This window comes from Trichogramma pretiosum, unplaced genomic scaffold (genome assembly GCF_000599845.2).
Source record: "Trichogramma pretiosum strain Unisexual culture from Peru unplaced genomic scaffold, Tpre_2.0 scaffold46, whole genome shotgun sequence".
In the NCBI taxonomy this organism is placed as follows: Eukaryota; Metazoa; Arthropoda; class Insecta; order Hymenoptera; family Trichogrammatidae; genus Trichogramma; species Trichogramma pretiosum.
In genome coordinates, this window is record NW_019641609.1 from 692,908 (window position 1) to 712,271 (window position 19,364).

The following is a 19,364-nucleotide window of genomic DNA, read 5'->3' on the forward strand; positions in this document are numbered from 1 at the left end:
TAACCAATTTACTGCTGGCAGGGTTTTGAAATAAAACGCTGTTATTTATGAATAAAATCTGTTTATTAAAAACGTTTGCTTAGAAAAAATTTGTTGCTAATTTTATCTACGATAATGCCGATGATTCTATCGAAGTAGTTTGACAGTCGATGATATTTTTTTTTATTTCAAGTTTTGTTTATATCTAATTGCACGCTTTATTTATGTAACAATAATATGGTTTCGAATGAAGCTGTCAAATGAATTTCCCTATATCGTAATCGTGGCAAGTGTCACGTATAACTCAAAAATCAATAAGCCAATGAACTCGACCTGCGTTCAATATAATATATATTCCTATCCTATGTTAATAAAACACAACAAAATTTTTTATAATACGTCGTATACCACAATGAGTTTCAGAGCGCATATGATCTATCAACAATCGAACTGTTTTTTTTTCGTGTTACAATGTACACAATACGTAATCAATGATTTTCATCGAGGCAATCGTTACAAATTGATAAAAGCTTCGTTAGAATAATAAGATCATACTAATTTTTATATAATAGACTATGTTAAACGTGGAACAGAAAGGCACTGCCATTACTTTGTTTTTTTTTCTATTCGTGTCTCTTTTGTACAAGTCAGTATAAAAAACGGAGCTAATCGTTTACGTCATGATATTTATTAAATATGTCATATACATGGATAAATGTCCTCGCAGTAGTACAAATAATTCTCACGAAAACAACGAATATATAATATATATAATATGTAAGGTAAAAAAGGCTATCCCACTCGTGAGTCTCTTCATTCGATATATAATATATAAATATCCATTCATCATAGTCGTATACTGAATTTTACAAAAGATTTTAACTATATAATAATGCAATGTGTCACACATGGGGAAAACGATGATATACTTCCAATCTGTCTCATAATACACGAAATATACGTTTATGTTATATATTAGGATCAATTCGTTGGCTCGTTACGGTCGCTCCTCTGCACATCATGCACACTCACACAGGCTTCTACCCGCCGCATCGTCACACTATAACACTTTATGTACAGACTGATCTGCGCTTCAAAGGGATTTGAGGGTCTTGTCGATGAGACGGAGAGTGCTCTCGGGTACGGCGTCGGTCAGCGCCTTCTGGAATCCCTCGCAGTGGAACAAGAGTCGGAACGTCTCTTTCGCGTGTTTTCTGCGCAAAAAATTATATAATCATTTTTACGTAAAAAAGTGTATAAATGATAAGTTAACATAAAATCGAGCGGATACTGACCTGGCTTGGAGATTACCGTCGGTCAGCAATTTGGCGTTGGTGGCGAAGAGCTTGTCGCGCACCTCGCGAGGAAGCAGCATCGCGTTCTCGGCGCCGATCTCCGAAACGATCAGGCAGATCAGTCGAGCCGTCGTCGCGTGCACGATCGTGTTCTGATGGCTGCAAGAACGAGAGAAAGATAAAATTTATAATATAATTGATTCAAAGAAGTTACATAATACTACGCTCTACCTAGCTCCGCGATTGGCCACCGTCAGTATGGTCTTCTGGGGCGGGAAGTGATCGACCATGGCGTCGAGGGCGCAGTTGCAGTCCTCGCGCAGGAAGCGATTCGTGTCGGCGGTGCGGTGCAGCAGCGGCGCGGCGATCTCGTCGAGGTCCTGCTCGATGCCGCGCACGTGCGCCCCGAACACCAGACTCGCCGTGGAGCAGGCCACTCGGGCCACCTGCGACCTCAGATTCTTGATCTGCTTGCCGAGGAGACGGGCCAGCATACCGGGCGGACAGGCGTCCAGCTGCTCGGGCTCGTCGCGGGCGATCTGGCCGAGGGCCCGGAGGCCCTTGAGCGTCACCTCCCAGTCCTTGTTCTCAAGTTGATTGAAGCAGGCTTGGAGGGCCTTGGTGGGCTTGCTGTCGTGGTGCTGCTTCGTCTCGTTGTGCGCCGGTCGGCCGTTGACGGATCTGGATCGGTGGCAGCTGGCGTCGGGGCGCATCTTGCAGGGCGAGACTTTGGCCAGGCGTCGCGGCACGTCGATCGGAGTCGCTTGGCGAGACTGAGGCACGAAGCCGACGTTGTCCACCTCGTCTTCTCCCTCGTCCTCGAAATCATCCTCGTCGTCGTCTTCCTCGCTCTCGCTCTCATCGTCGTCGTCCTCCTCCTCGCTGCTGCTGTCACTGCGCTCGGCCAGAGGACCGTCGAAACCAATCGGTACCGGAGGCGGCTCGGAGGAGGCCTCGTCCGACTCTGGGTACTGGACGACCGGTTCCGGCTGATCGGCTTGGCTCTTGGGACTGCTTAATTTCGGCGACTGAATGCGGGAAAGGGGTAAAAATAATCGATGCTCAATTACAATTACTACGTTAGGCTTGTGGCTTCGTATATAATTGCTCGCGCTCGTTGTAAATCATTCAGACGGTTCGCTTTTAGTGGCTTGATGTACATTAAAGACGCCTTAGACAGGCAGGCTCCTTGACCTATATTTACCGTTTTTGCTTTTTTCTATTTATTTGTTGGCATTGATTTTCATCAGGTTTAAACGTGATTATATAAAACTTACCGCACTTTCGCAGCTATACACGCTGACGTTGGAGTCGGTGCTAGGTGGAATATTTTTCGCATCGGTCGCCTGATGGAATTCTTCCTCCTCCTCCTCCTCCTCCTCTTCCTCGACGCTACCAAAGACGCACTCGACGGCGGGCATAGAAGGCTTCGAGGTCATCTCGCTCGAGTTCGAGTCCGAATCGACGACGCTTTGAACTGTCGACGTGAGTGACGAGTCCGACACTGTACTCGGTGGCACTGCCTCCTCTGGGCAAGTCGTCTTTTCCTGCTCCTCATGCGGCACGTCGTTTGTTTTTTCGATATTCTAAAATATAACAGTAATTTTTTAATCGATTCGTTTGGGAATGTCATTGAGGGCGCAAGAAAAGTTTCCGTCTACAATTAACTTTTAATCGTTCGACCGTAAAGCGACACACAAACTTTTCTCATTTCGCAGGACGAAAATAAACTCACGATAACGTGCTCCCTGTGGACTGGTGGTTTATTATCTTTGACTTCTGAGGTCGTGGACGATATGACATCGAAGGCCTTGTCGGAGTCGGGCGATTCGCGATGATGATGATTCGAGGCGAGAGGCTGCTCGACGATCGTCGCCGTTGTCGCCGTCGACTCGTCGCTTTGATTATTGTTGTCGGCGCGATGATGATCGTTATTGTTGTTGACGGCATTGGAAGAGGACTCGTCGCTCTCCGTGTGAGCGGCCAAGGAAGGAGATCGACGGTTTTTCAGGACTCGCCGAGCGCTATTGTTAACCGAACCGCTGCTACTGCCACCGCTGCTGCTGTGGTTGCTTCTGGTGTCCTCATCGTCTATTCACGTGAAAAAAAAAAAAAAATAATAATAATAAGACCCATGAAAGCATCGTATAAATTGCGAGGCGAGCGTCGCTATTACAACGGAGAAATAACGTCGAGTCCTTTATGTTTTATGTACCCCAACTCGCGAGATCGCTATTACACGGGTGTAGCGCGATAAGAACTCCTATATACTGCAGCTATATAGTGCATTTTTACAGGTGCGCGGGGGTTTCCAATATAACGGTTTAGATCCTTATCTCTCGTCCTTATATACATTATGCCCTATGCATTTGCGCAGACAAAAAAGCTCGTCCCTTTCTTTTTTTCGCAAACGCCCGCGTCAGTTGCGGGAAATAAAAGAACAGAACTGGAAAAAAAATCGGTGTATCGATCGGTCGGTGGCGCGCGCGGATATCAATCCTCCAAATAGGATCGATTTGTGTGTGCACGTTACATGGTACGTATGTGCGAGCGCCTACTTAATAAGTAAAAAGATAAAAGTGCAGCGAAAAAGAGAGAGAGAGAGAGAGAGACATAACTGCTGTACTACACTAGCTCGACATAGCGAGAGAGAGGGACTACTCGTTTTGTCGCGTGGTGTATAGATATAAAACTACCCTTATAATATCGATCCTTCCTCGCTGCTGCTTGTGCATACATACACACCCACATATACTACACACGGACACACTCACAGGAACTGCTGCTTGTGCATGCATGCATACATCGGCGGTGGTAGCAGCAGCAGCTACTCTCGCCCGTTGAGCTCTCCACTGCTGCTACTACTAGCTGCACTATATGGTAGTACTACTGCTATTGCTTAAGCGCAGCATAGCGCTGGGGGTTCAAGAACCTCGCGTTCCAATTCAAAATGCGCCTTTTTTGCGCTTTTTTTGTGCATACGCAATGCACGATCTCGTGCCTACGTGCTCAAAAACGATCTCTCGCGCAGTTTGTCTCGGGTAAACATAATGTCGAATGCAAATTCGATGTTTGATTATCGCGAGGGATGGCTGATTCACGTAAAGCATACGTAAAAGAATATTATGCCGAGGATTAGTGTAGCTTTGCCACCTGTGCGCGCTCCCGATGCAGCACCGCGTCTCCCGTGTTTGCCACGCGCAAATAAGCATTCGGCAGGCATATGATATTATAAGCAATCCGAGATCGGAGCTTCGAAAGAAAAACGTCTCGTTGCATCAGAAACTTCTTTCCGACGCCGACTCGCTGCTACTCGTGTATGCATGTCTCCAGCGGGCTCGATGCATTCCCAGCTCGGAGAATGGCAATTCCCATGCACACGGGCCGATCAATCGAGCACGTGCAAATACGTAAACTATAGCTCCGCTACTACTTATACCTCTGTGCTAGACCCCCCCGAGTCACGAAAAGCCTTCGAGCAGGAGGTCAATGACCAGAGCCGGTGGTGTGCATCCTTTGCTCCCCGCGAGTCTTTGTGTTACGTAGGTGCACATCCTTAAATGTATATGCGACACTACTTACCGTTGCGTTGCGGCGACGAGTTGCTGTGATTCGTCGATCGGCTGACGCTGATCGTGCGCCCGGAATCCGCTTGGCTGGGCTCCTTCGATTTGTCGTCGAGTCCTTCCTTGTCTCTGCAAACAAAGAAATTCATTCAGAGTTAACTCACTTTGCGCAAGACAAAAATTAGTTGACAAGGAGGAAATATTTATGTATCGATGAGGCCTATCGCGAAAATATTCATTATTATGAAATAAAACAAGTAGAGACGTGAGAATTGTAACGAGTTCGAGCAGCTGTCCCAACAAAGCGGACAGTGCTCTAAAACATAAACATTTTCATTCAAAAGAAACGTACGAATTATGAAAATGAGGAGAGATCCTCGCGCGAATCGGCGTCGCGTCGCCGTCGCAAGCTCTCCTTCCCTCGAGGTGTTGAGAGTCACCGTTGCTCGTGGCATTGTTTATTGTATCGTCGCATCCGATGGCTTTTCTCGATCTGAAAGCGCACGGGCAGCAGCCCAGAAACGACTCGCCGAGATCGGCCAACGAGGACGCGCGACTAGCCGCACTGGCCACCCTCGTTATGCCATTGTTGCGCTGATTATGGCCGTTCGTTTTGCCATTACTGATCTCCGAAAGATTATTGGAGTCTTCCTTAGCGGTGGCGGCGTTGGCATCCGGCCAGAGGCAATATTTAAAAATCATTTTCGTCATTTGCGAGTGCAGGGCATCTTCAGGCAGTAGTAACGAAGCTGCTGCTGCTGCTGCTGTTGCGACGCGACTCTGCTGCGGCACTCGCTCGCCAGCGAGGACAATTGACAACTAGCACTACGTGTCACGACCATCCTGACTATATGTTCCGTAATCGAGGAGACGAGCTTTTTTTCTCATCGATTTCGCGCCATTCTATGGGCAAGATGATCGAGCAGGATTCGACGACAATCGAATGGCATCGCAGTCTTGGTCTGCTCGACGATCGCGACACGCGTGCACGCTCATTCTACGATTATACGACCATCATAATAATCATAGTACGGCGCTAGTGTAAATAGAGAGAGAGAGCTTTTTATTACGATGAATTATAAATCGATTTCACACGCGTAGCAGCACGCGGCGGAGTGTCTATAGGCGTATATAATAGTCGTGTGTGCGGCTGGTCTGGCGAGTCGCGTACTTTTGCCGCTGCTCACGACCTTCGCCTACGCGCGCGTATAGAAAAAATTACTAACAACGACGAGTCTCGGTACACAGGGTGCTTCGTAGAAAAGTTTTATCAGTGTGCATAAGTATTCGTGAGTGAAAATGAAAATAATTATCGATCGCGCGCGGCAATTATTCGGAGATTCGCGGCGCGGCAGTCGAGTGCAGCCGACGCAGCGAAATGTTTCCTTAACTTTGCTTTGATAAAATAATACAAATAAATACACGGCGAGTTGACAGACTGCTGCTGTTGCTTGATCACGTGTGACTCATATAATTTGTGCGCTCTCGCGTGTATTATTTTGAATTTTAATGCAAGTCAATGTGGAAAATTTGTCGATACCGGCGCGCACTTTTGTATTGTACACACACTGAGCAGAGAGAGAGAGAGTGACACTTGCAATTTTGAGGCACCGAATTTTTTTTTTTTTACTTTTGTCCGTAACGCAAAGGAAGTCTATGAGGAAGGAATCACGCGCGTTGGACGCGGCCCGTGTACTACTGGTACTGCGCGTGGAGCCCATATATAGAAGCACACAAGACACCGCACACGCGTGACTATACTACAGCGCGGCGGGCTCAAAATTCATACCCGCGCTCTCTGCTCCTGCCTCGCCTGCGGAGCAGCAGCGGCGTAGGGAAATATATACACTTGCTGCTCGAAAAAGAGAGAGAGAAAGAGAGAGAGAGATAGAGGCTCTGCGTTGACCGGCATGGCTGGTTGGCGCGCGCGCGCATACACCCGCAGATATCCAGCCTAGTATATATAGTAGGTACTATATACGACCCTCGGAATATCCCCATCGCGGCAACCCGACCACCCGCCTACCTCGCGCGCTTTGTTTTCCATCGCGATAACACGCGGATAGAGTTTGGCTTAGAGCTCCGAGTACCTATACCTATACCTACATGTACGGCAGCTACTGCGTACATGTGTATACTTTACGAGCTCCGCTTTTTCGAGCTAATCAAACTTATTTTCTTCACCCATGAGCCACTGCCATCGCTCTATGAATGACGTCTGTATATGTACGCGCGCCAGTCGATTATTCAATAATTCATATTACGGGTGTAATACGTAACCCAGCGTTCATGCATAATACAGCAAGTATTTATTTGGCAAAAGTTGACGAAAGCTTCGCCGAGCTTCCATATGTAGACGAGGGTAGGGGTGGTGGTGGGTGTCGTTATATACGAAGCTCAGCGCGCACGACTCTTTCGAGTGCGTGCGTAGGTAATTGTTGTCAAATGTACACACAGCTGGACGCGCATGTATATACACACCTGGTAAATATCTTTAGCTACTCGTGCTGAATGCGTAATCAGTCCCTTCTTACAACGATACTATAGGCTTTTAATTGTGTAGCTGATGTTGCTCGTCTATCATTAATAATTGGATTATTTTTCTGTTATGAAACGTCTACCACGAGTGCGTCGTCCACCGCATTTTTCAATTTTTCAACTCGTGTCTCGTGGGTAATTTCGACGCCCGCACATCACCCAGCGCATTAATCTCTCGAACTCATATTTGAGCTTTCTGCTAAGAATAATCACGTACACCATGCAAGTGTAAGCTTACCCGGCCCCGTTGAGGAACAATGTTTTTCTTTTCCAAGCCCAGCACGTTGGTATAAAAAATTCATTGGCCCGAACGGGCCGCCGTTACAGTATCAGAGCGCGCTCTGAAAACGTCGACGGAAATGAGGCATCAACGTGTCACGCCATCTCGCTAGACGTAGCCAATATGCACTAGCTCGTTCTCGGTGCGCTTCGAGCACCATGGAATCAATTTTACATTACTCTCGTTGATAGAAAAATATTAACCGTTTATTAAATGTGAGATGCATAGTTATTTCTTTAATGAAGTCGTCATAATGACTTGGTTTTGCTTCGTTTAGATTAATAACTTCAAAATCTCATTTCATAATTTGTTAATATCATTAAGATACGTAGAACAACTGTCGAACAGCACAGAACTCTGATCGTCTTTCATTGCTTACATCGAGCATGGCATTTCTTGACCTCTGTGTGTTGCCTGGCATGGTCTTTTGTCGTGCATAGAGGGCTGAGCTGGTCGCGCCGTGCGAGTCAGTTGATGCTCTTCTCATAGCAAGATATAGCTAAGCGTGCAAGTATACAGCTCTGTGCTCTTCATCGGTTTCCCGCGTAGTTAGTTTACTCATCTCAGCAGGATCAATTGTTATCGAAATTGCAAGAGAGAAAAATGGAATTTAATGGGTTATTGAATAGTGTTGTCAGGTAATTTTCGTTTTCTTCACAGGAAATTGTGAAAAATATTTTAACCAAATACTTGATCTAATTGAGGTTATTTCAGAGTGAAAGAGGAGCCTAGTGATGTATCAATTGCTGAAAATGATCGCGAAATGATTCATGAAAAATCCGATCGTAAAAACTTCAAATTCTCAACATTTTCGCGAGAAAATTCAGTGAGTGTTGATAATTACATGCAACTGTTATTTCAATTGTTCTTTATAAAAATTTTAACATAATTTAAATTTTTTCACAGACTCATACCCTTCAAAAATGTGAAGAAAATCATGAAAGTGAACTTTGCGACGATATACAAACAATTGTTGAATGTGAAGACGTGAAGCCCGACATCAATTTATTAACAGTTAAAATTGAAGAAGATTTTCAACATTACTTGTCGACTGCAAAAAATAGAAATAGTTGTAAAATTCAAAATATAATCAAAGTAGAAGCCACGGAGGAAGTAAAACAAGAATTCGTTGGTGATGCTGCAGAAGAATCGAGTTTCAATTTCGACTACGAAATTGCCGAAAAAAATAAAAAAAGAGGAATCGTAAAAAAGGTACGCAAAGAACGTAGATCCAAAACACACATCGGCACGAAGCATAACGATACAACCCACCAATGTGAAATATGCAGAAAAAATTTCTCAACCAAGGGTAGTATGGACAGACATGTCAAGTCATTACATGATGGTATTACCCACCCATGTGATATATGCAGCAAGAAGTACTCCCACAAGAGTTCTCTCAAATATCACATCGATATGGCACACAATGGTGTCACCCATTATACATGTGATATTTGCAAAAAGAAATTATCAAGCAAGAACTATCTTAAAATCCACGTGGATTCGGTGCACAATGGTGTCACCCACACATGTGATGCATGCGGAAAGTCATTTTCACAAAAATCTCATCTAAAAACCCACATGGATGCTATGCACAATAGTGTCAAGTATGCATGCGATATATGTGGCAAGTCATTTGCTTACAGAAGTGATCTCAAAATCCACGTTGATACGGTGCATAATGGTATTACGCATACATGCGATGCCTGTGGAAAGAAATTCTTAAGACAAAGTTTTCTTAAACACCACATCGATTCAGTGCACAAAGGTATCAAATATGGATGCGATATTTGCAGAAAAAATTTTTCATCAAAAAATTATCTCAAAAACCACATAGATACCGTGCACAATGGTGTCACCCACACATGTGATGTATGCGGAAAGTCATTTTCACAAAAATCGAATCTAAAAAATCACGTTGATTCGATGCACAACAGTGTCACGCATGTCACTCATGCATGCAATATATGTGGCAAGTCATTTTTTCAACAAAGGTATCTCAAAATCCATGTAGCAACGGTGCATAGTAAAATTACTCATGCATGCGATGCCTGTGGAAAGGAATTCTCAAGAAAAGCCTTTCTTAAACGCCACATCGATGTAGCACACAATGGTGTCCACCCATTATACGTGTGATATTTGCAAAAAGAAATTCTCGAACAAGAGTAATCTCAAATTCCACATGGATTCGGTGTACAATGGTGTCACCCACACTTGTGATGTATGCAGAGAGTCATTTTCACAAAAATATTACCTAAAAATTCACGTCGATTCGGTGCACAATGGTGTCACCCACACATGTGATGTATGCGGAAAGTCATTTTCAAAAAAGTCTAATCTGAAACGGTACATAATGGGAACACTCATGCATGAGATATTTGTGGGAAAAAATTCTAAACCATGAGTCATCTGAAAGCCCATATCAATTCGGTGCATTATAAAACCACACAAACATGTGATATTTCACATAGACGCGATTCACAATGACGTCAAGCATGCATACGATATTTACGAAAAGATATTCACACAAAAGCAGTCTCAAAAAGTACACCAGACCTCTACTAGATCTCCACCAGATTCGGTAAAAAATGTTCTAAAACATACATCGGATATTTGCCGAAAGAATCTTTCGCAGAAGAATAATCTAAAACAACATATATGTACGGTGCATCACTCATTTACTACACAACTTAATGAAAGTAAAAAATTTAATGAACATGTTCAAAGAAATGAGTTAAAAATTTTCATACATCGTTAAGAATTATCTTTAATTGACAATAAAGAACAACTTTTTATTTGAAAAATAAGACAAAAGTGAAAAAAAAAATTCCTAAATTTAAATATCTTCATTTGTAATAATAATTTCATGTCTTTTTTATAATGCCAGTTACTTTTCAACTCGCCCTGAATTTTGCAAGCTTTGTTTCTCGATTTAATTAAGTCTAATTCGCTTCAAAACTGTAAACGCTATTTATTTCATCATTTTTTAAAAATATGAATAAAATACGAATCATTTACCAAACTATTTTTTCATTTTCTTTTCACCAATCGATACGAACGAGTCCTTCCCGTGTATTACACGTGTGTGCTGTGTGCATTCAAGAATATAGCTGCGTGCCGCCACTGCCACCGAGTCGAATGCGTGCGACCTCGATTTTGCCGTTAGTACGCCAAATAAATACCTCAACGCGCAGAGAGAGAGAGCTTAGGCTAATATTTTATATTCGTGCCCGAGCCCCGCACGCGCATATAAATCCTATTTTTCAATCCTTTGTCGGCGCTGGCCTTTTTTTTATTTTACGTTGCACCCGATGGTGACAAGCGCTAGCGAGGATGCCAGTCACGATTTCAATCGCGTAAACAACAAAACTTTGCCATCGCGAGGACGATGCGCAATGTCATTTTTGAGGAAAGAAAAAAACAACAAAACAAAATTAAATCGTCGCTAACGAGATTTATTATATTTTTAGTTAAAAAAGTTAATAAGCATCGATTAAACAAAACGTGACCATATACGATATGCAGGCCTATCGCCAATCGAGTGAACTTGAAATATTTATGCGCTCGTGAGAGGCAATGACCGGTTGTCACAGAGATTATACCGATGTAAGTACACGTATGTATACGTAATCCCGCATCGTTCGCGTAATGGACTGTGTCTGTCGCGCGCGCCGGTGCCGTCACACACAGAACGCAGGCTTTTGTATTTATATGAATTATGCACGTCATAATTTGCGCGCGCGCGCGTAGCGCATATAGGCCGATAAGCAATTCGTTCATTTTTTTTCTCCTTTTTTTTGTTCTCTCAAAATCGGTACTACGTCTACTTTGCTATTTCATTCTCGCTCGATACAATTTCAACTCTTTTACTCATTTACTCCGTTTGGCCTGACCTGGATAACCTTGTAATGTGTGTGTTTTTTTTAGATGTTGTATGTATACAAGTTAAATGGAGCTAATTACTCATGCGATTGCTTATTCCATGAAATGCTAAAAAAGGAAATGCATCGGCATAGGATCGCTTCCACCTGCCTATCTGCCTGGTGTCAAATATATAATTCAGCGGGACCTAAATATAATTTCGAACACAAAAAGTGAAGAAAAAACGAATACCTCGCGCATTGGTTCGATAAAGTCGCAGTTAAAATGCATTGCGTGATTTTTCACCTTATCGGATGAAACGATCGGCACTCGACTGTTTATAGAGTACTTGTATGTCATAATAAAGTGAATCTGTTCGGTTTATTTTTTTCCATAACTCCGTCGATGTGGAAAGAGAGGCGCAATGACCCTTAACGTATCCAACTCGAATGTACGAAATGCATTAGATTATACTTACGTCGTGGAAGAGTCGTCCACGGACGAGGATTGATCATCGACCGACGACGAGTAAATGTTCCGCTTCTGTTTCAAATCGCTACGGATGTCTCTGGAATTTTCGTCCTGCAAAGAATTTTGAATCGTAAATTCACAATTTTAATGCTGTATAAAATAAAAATATCGAAGCGATCAGAAAATCTTTATACCTGTTTTATTTGGTACTTTTGTAAAGCGCTGAAACTCTCGTATCCGTAAAGCGCAGGGCTCGGCGACGTCTCGTGAATTCTCATACTTTTCTCCGTTTTGTAGCGACTTTGCCGTTGATAAATCGACTCAAAACTGCCATAGAAGTTACGCGGGTAAGAAAAAATTAAAGACATTTACTTTACCGACCGCAAAGTACCGATTTCACACTTACGTATCTTTGACGTTCGAGTAGTGCTGCTGCTGTTGCTCATGATAATGAGTCACCGGTACGCTCCTCGAGCCGTGCCTCGAGTGCTTGACGACGCTCTGTCGACGACTGCCAAAGTCGACCTCGTCGATATCCTGCGGCTCCTCGAAGTCGTCCTTGAATTTTGCCTGCGACATAGACATTTCAAAATTAATCATAAGACGCGCTCACTAAGCAAAGAGATCAAGCCTATACCTGTATCTCTGCATCCATGGCTCTGATCGATTTGACGAATTGTGTGTATCCGAAATCTCGGTTGTGATTGACCGTGAAATTTGTCCTCGGCATAGCGGCACTTCTCACCGACTGTATAGTCCTGCGCTGCTGCATACTAAAGTATCTGTACGAAGAATCAAAAAGAAATAACACGTTATATCGAGCGATAATGTTTAGAAAAATTGCTGTTAAAAAATTACCCATTGCTCTCGCTGTGCTCGAGTTTGGAATTATCCTTGAAACGATGATGCTGCTGCTGCGACATCTTGGCATTGGGGTTCGTCGTCGTCTGTACTGCGTTGCTGCTGCTCGTCTCGTTTACCGCGGGAAACTTGGCTGTTGCTCGGTCGCGCGTGTATACCGGAATACGAGACTCTTGCGTGGATCTGTTGCCGTTGCCGATCTGCACCGACGACGATGCAGTACCACCTCTGCCAGTAGTTGTAGTAGTAGTACTGCCACCACCACTGCTGCTGCCCAAGAGGCTCCCACGATCCTTGACAAAAAAAAAAGAAAAGAAAAATAATGATATCATCCGTATATGCGTCTGCGTTACGCAATTTCACGCCGTGGCCTAAATAACCCAAGCGATCTCTCCGCGTGTACATGAATTAATAAAAATTCGGAAGACGACGGGCAAGCGCGAGCGGATGTTATATGGTTCCGAAATTGGCTCGGCCAAGGTCGCTGCGCGCTACGACGTGTCAAGGAGATGGTAATGAATTCGGAAGTAACAACAAAATTCGCACTTACGGCTGCCGCTAAATCGTTGTCGCTCCTTTTGAACCTTTGGATTTTGTTGTTATTGTCGCTCGTCTGCTGCTGCTGCTGCTGCTGCCGATCGGATCTCGTCGGCGTCGCATATGGACGCTGGAGTTTGTCTTTTTCATAGAGATCGACTCGACCGCGATCCTGCAAGTCTAATTTGCTCACTGTGCATGGAAAGGAAAACAAGACATTGTTGATTTTTCATCGTATTATTTGCACGCTTTTATTTTACCTTTTAGCGAGTCAGCCGATTTGGTGACACGATCATTCTTTCTTAGCCTTGACTCTGGATGATGACTCTGCCTATTGTTGTCCTGGAATGATGATGTACAAAATAAAGCGAAAAATGTTCGGCTACTGCGGCTGCAGAGATAGACCGCAGCAGAGGCACACACAGCACACATGTATTTCCTATCTAACCTTAACGATACCCAAGCGAATTAACCAAAAATCGAGTAATTTATAAAAGTAGTACATAATCTTTCAGTAGCCAGAAAAATCGTGACAATATTAAAAGCCATCATCGGTAAATTGATCGAAAAAATGAGTTTTCAAAAATCAAAGAATAAGTAAACGCGTATGAAAAATGCAATTATCTACTTTTTGTAAATATATAAAATTAAATTGGGTGCGTGTGTGGTGTACAGCCACAAACGAGCACATTCAGGCGCGTTTACGAAAAAAACTACTGTACCACAAGAGAAAAAAAAACAAAACAGTGAATTAACATTTTTAATTAATTTATTACATCTAACTGCGGTAAAAATTGCCACGAGGCGGTCCTCTCGTTCTTGTCTAGGAGTAAATTTATGGTCCCACTGGATACGCTGTGCTCGCTGACCGGTCGTATTTTGCGCTTCTTCGTTGCGTCACTGCTGTAACAATAGCAAAAAGAGGAACATGAATCACACACGCCTTCGAAATTGCGTTATGATTGTCGTCGGACATTATAAAATTATAATAACGCTCTCACTTGGCGTCACCGCTGTTCTGCAGCTGCTGTTGCTGTTGCTGCTGTTGATCATTATTTTCAATTTTTGACTTGGCGATCAGCTGTCCGCGGGTTCGTCCGGTGCCGGGCGACACCGAGCCGCTGCCCGCCGTGATCCAGTCGACGTCGGGCCCACTGTGATGTATGTTCGAGGATATCTGCAGGCCGTAAACGACGAGGCCGTCGGCCGATACCGTGGGCAAAAGTTTCCGCGACAGTCGCGTCTTGATAGCGGCGTGAATCTCCGGGCCCTCGGGTTTGTCGGCGGTGAAGCGTTTGCTCACTTCCAAGATGTTCTGTAAAAAAACAAAAAGTTATAAACATATAATTATTGAATATAGAAAATGAAATTGTGTGTCACACGATGTACCTCGCTGTCGTAAATTTGCGAGAGAACGGCGAGCGTATCGAGAGCCGAGTGACGCACGCGTTTGCGTCGATCGTCGACCATGGCGACGACTCTCTCGATGGCCGTCTTCACCTTGAATTCCGTGCTCGGAAACGTCACCAGCGAAAAGATCAGCAGCTGCAACGTATTTTCTCGCATCTGTGTGAAATAGAGAAAGGCATGAATGGGTGTTATACAGCATATATAGAAAATCTCCATATAAAGTTGGAATCACCTTGGCATTGCGGGCGTCGATGCAGTGTGGCTGCAGCAGCGCCTCGAGAAATAGTCCTGGACTGGTCCTCAGCATGGTGAGCCTGGCCAACTGGGCCGCCTGTGGTCCGCCGTGCCTGGCCAGGCCCCAGGCGATGAGGGGTAGCCTGTCACGAAGGGCCTGCTCCGAGCATCCCTGCAGCAGCACCCGGGCCACGGCCAGACCCGCGGCGGCCACCCGACAGCTGCGCTCGCCCGCCAGAACGGCGTGGAGCAGAGAACCCAGCCTGGGTTCGACGCTCGACAGCGCCGTGGCTTGGCGTAGGGCCGATGCTATGCGCTCGAGGCCGCGCACCCGGGCACGCCAGTCCTCCTGTAACAATGATAATAATAATAATGCAACGATTCAGTAGTTGTACATCAAATATATTACTCGCGATACGCACGCAACAGCTCTAATTATTCGAGAACTTATATAGTATAACGTGGCACACAATTGCCGCATAATAGTCCCGTACATAATGCAGCGAGTCCGAGATTAAATGTTATTCATGGTATTTGCGTTCGCGACGTCGCGTGGCGATGGATTTTCTCGTATATAATAGCTCGCGCGCGCGCTCGGAATGGTAGTAGGTAGTAGCGAGTGTGGGCTATATCGTTTCCGTGATTAGCTCGCGCGCAGCTAGCACTGTTAAACCCTATATACTATATTATATTCGCAGTTAAGAAGATTTCTATGATTTGCAGTTGATGTATGCATTCGTATATTTGCAGCTTGCAGAGTTCATTGTGCCATACACCCTGTCGGTCACGCTCATATAAATATGAAATTTTCCTTGCAAGCGTATAGCTCCTTGGACATAATATATAATGTTTTTGTTTTGGCTGCAGCTAATGTAATTTTTAGGCTCTCACGAGCGGCGAAATAAATTCTTATCGCGCGACGACGATTACGCAACGAGCTAACAATAATACATTATATATCGACGCGGCTGAAGCGCGACGAGACTCGCGATTATAAATAATACGACAATTGTCGCGGCTCTAATTACTCCAGATGCAGAATTGGCCTATTGTTAAACGCACTCGTATGCACGTGCCATCTGGCACACGTCTATAGCGGCAATAATAGTGCCTTAATCGAATATCATCGCGACTTCTTATACACGTCGTGCGCCACAGATCAATGGCCCGCTTCGTTCAAGGCTAAATGTTTATACGCTACTCCTCCTCTGGCGATTCTTCTTCTTCTCCTCCCACCTGCACACGACAACAGCCACGACGTGAGCGCATCGAATCGGTCGTTTACATCGTATGGAGATGGAGTCTCCGTCTGAGTGCGATGATGCGAGGCACAAAACTAGTCTCGAAGATCGAGTTGCGCTGCTATTTCGCCGACTCGCGTCTTTACTCGTCTCTAATTCTAAAATTTCATCGGTTTACGATTTTTCATAGAGCGATCGTGTGATACAGCCATCATGTGCTTCATGAACGATATGAAAGTTTTGTAACCCTGGAAAGTGTACTTTTTGAATTGAAAGTTGCGCAAATACAAAATGTTTCTCATCGAAAACTCGAAGAAAGAACAGCAGCAGCAGCAGCGAACGCGACGGTCGAGACGATTGCCGATAACAAAAGTCTGCGATTAATAAACCTCGACGTTAAAAAACAAACAGCACACGTGGCTCACAGTGCTAATTTTTTTTTCCTCGTACGTATCGAAAGACGGCAAAAAACGACAACAACAACAACAAAAATAAAAATAAGAGTGCGCAACAATGACTAGGAACTTCAGGCGAGCTTTAACGAGATTCGCGCTCGTGCTCTGTTTTTTCTTTCTGCTCTTTCTACTCGTCGTGCATAATAACAAGGGACTGGAATCGCCGCTGAAAATCAGGCGGCCGGACAGAGGTGCCGCCGCTGTGGCTGGCTTTGAAAAATTACAGGTACATACATTACGTATAGCTGCGCGCAGGTGGTAAGAGAAATAATTTTCTTCTCTCTCTGTTTTCGAAATTGTTATATTCGCGAGGCCGGCCTTTCTTATCGTGTGTACACATAACTACGTATTATATTACTACTTGTACTAGAGGGAGGCCAGCTTGGAAAATAAGGAGCGCCGAGCACGCGTCCAAAGAGTTTGCCAGAAGTACAGGCTGGGCCCGTACAGAACGCCGGACTTTGAGCAGGAGTTCAGAGAACCACCGGCGCCCCAGTACAGCGTGTTTTACATCGACAGGTGGGAGAGAGACGCGCGAACACTCGAATATCGAGTTCCAACAATGTATATGTATTTCTTGATTTCTTGACAGAGCCCACAACATCTCGTACTGTCCGATTTACAAAGCCGGCAGCACCACGTGGATCTACAACATGTGCCTGCTGAACGGGGCTGAGGAGGCCGAGTTAGCCAGCGGAAAGGAGCAGATATCCATGATCGCCAGGAGACTCATGCCGGAAATCGATTTGCCGCTGGCGGAATCGGTAATACGAATTTATTGTTTGCCAAGAATTGATGAATAACAATTGAATAATGAACGAAATTCATTGCTGTTAATCGTAGTTGTTGAATTCGAGCGCGAAATTACTGATCGTGCGACACCCGTTCGAGCGCCTGCTGAGCGCCTATCGGGACAAACTGGAGAACTCCGTGGCCGGCAGAGAGCACGGAACGCTGCACTTTTACAAAAAGTTCGGATCAAAGATCGTGGCGAAATTTCGAGGTAAACTCGTATGTCTGACTCATGTATCATAGATGCAGCTTTTGATTTTCTCTGTCACGATGGATAGATGAGAACGTGAGCCCGCCGAGGGAGGACCAGTTCGTGAGAGTACCCGGTAAACCCGAGCCGGCCGGCGTCGAGCCAACCTTCCGCGAGTTCGTCGAGTATCTCGTCAACACGGATCTGGCCAACTACGGCGACGACCATTGGATGCCCTACTACCTCTTCTGCACGCCCTGCCTCGTCGATTACGACTTCATAGCCAAGGTCAGTTCGGATGAAAAATGTCTTACAGCATTATAATGCATGTATACAGGCGCGTGTCCAGCTTGATGATTCGAAAGTAGCTCGCTCGCATAAATCCACGTTGCGAGCCGAGCCGTTTATATGTGTATAAATAAAGTCAGCCTCGTTTTGTGCCGCAGGTTGAGACATTGGCTCGCGATCAGGCCTACGTGATCCATCGATTGGGGCTGGACGAGGCGATAAAGCCGCGCTGGCAGCACGCCGTGGGCAGCAGCAGCAATGCTTCGTCGTCGTCCTCGCCGAGCATCAATCGAGTCTCCGACCTGGCCAAGATCTACTTCGGCCAGTTGACGCAGCGCCAGCTGCGCAAGCTCCACGACAAATTTCGCCTGGATCTCGAGCTGTTCGGCTACTCGGCCGAGGAGTATTACGATTACGCGACGGCCGCTTAAGACTTTTTTTGTACGAGGTTTTTATGTATAGCTTGTAAGGTGCACTTTTGTAAATAATAATATGTATTTGTGCGACTCACGCACGGACCGACAAAGCCCGCATATAAATTCCTTTATTTTCTTGCCCTCCCTCTCCCTCTCTATTTCGCTCTCTTAGCCGCGAGTCAACGTACCTTTGGCGAACACGGAAAAAATCGCGTGCCGCTCACACATAAGCAGCTGCTGCTGCTGCCGCGCGTTTGAATGAATCGCCACCGCTCGCAGCTTTATATATATTATAAGAACGATACAGCACCAACCCCTGGACAAAAGTTTTCTCTCGGCGACGACGACAACGTATACTGGGGTGTATATTATAGAAATCGATCGCGCCTCGACCCACTTTTTACGCAGAGCCTCATATGCATGCAGCACGTCTTGTACGAAACGTGTGTACGTGTGTGTGTTAGAGCGATTCAGCCCGAGCTTATCCGAATGTTTGACTTCATATACACATATACGAGAGATTCATATGTGCAGCGTTTCGAGTAAGGAAAACTGCACGTAGTCATCGCGGAGAGCTCTTATCAGCGAGCAAAATTTCCAGCTTGGCAAACGTTAATGTTTTTGTTGTATAACAGCGACGTCTTTCATTCAACTTGATCATTATTATATTATTTAATTATGCAATCAATTCTACTTGATACGAATCTACAGCCTAACTTTTGAAAATAATCCTACCTGTTAATATACAAATATTTGGTATAGACGTACGCGAAGAAAAAAATTATTGAAAAAAATACAATAGTACAATACAATGGCATAGAATGTTTCTATTAGCATAGAAACAAAATCAATTTATCGAGTCATTTATGAAAATACAATTAGAGTGAAGATTTTGAAAATCGAATAAATAAAGCAATCTCCAGCAACTATCGTGAAAAATTTTAGTTACA

General features: G+C 44.7%; 2 protein-coding genes across 2 annotated transcripts; one reads left to right on the top strand and one right to left on the bottom strand.

Moving 5' to 3' along the window:
* Positions 1-97: 97 nt before the first annotated feature.
* On the bottom strand, positions 98-15,796 carry LOC106654486. The gene is made up of 18 exons (XM_023458505.1): positions 15,788-15,796; positions 15,031-15,381; positions 14,778-14,954; positions 14,390-14,703; positions 14,165-14,291; positions 13,649-13,730; positions 13,402-13,580; positions 12,849-13,144; positions 12,628-12,772; positions 12,397-12,560; positions 12,185-12,317; positions 11,998-12,101; positions 4,857-4,969; positions 3,010-3,365; positions 2,552-2,860; positions 1,506-2,302; positions 1,275-1,433; positions 98-1,193 (listed from the first exon to the last, which is right to left on the bottom strand). Exons 1-18 carry the CDS (start codon positions 15,794-15,796, stop codon positions 1,073-1,075), a joined length of 3,936 nt encoding a protein of 1,311 aa, XP_023314273.1. The 3' UTR covers positions 98-1,072.
* A 565-nt stretch (positions 15,797-16,361) lies between these two features.
* On the top strand, positions 16,362-18,462 carry LOC106654981 (carbohydrate sulfotransferase 11-like). The gene is made up of 6 exons (XM_014375164.2): positions 16,362-16,954; positions 17,099-17,247; positions 17,321-17,492; positions 17,572-17,731; positions 17,799-17,998; positions 18,157-18,462. Exons 1-6 carry the CDS (start codon positions 16,787-16,789, stop codon positions 18,427-18,429), a joined length of 1,122 nt encoding a protein of 373 aa, XP_014230650.1. The 5' UTR covers positions 16,362-16,786; the 3' UTR covers positions 18,430-18,462.
* Positions 18,463-19,364: the final 902 nt, after the last annotated feature.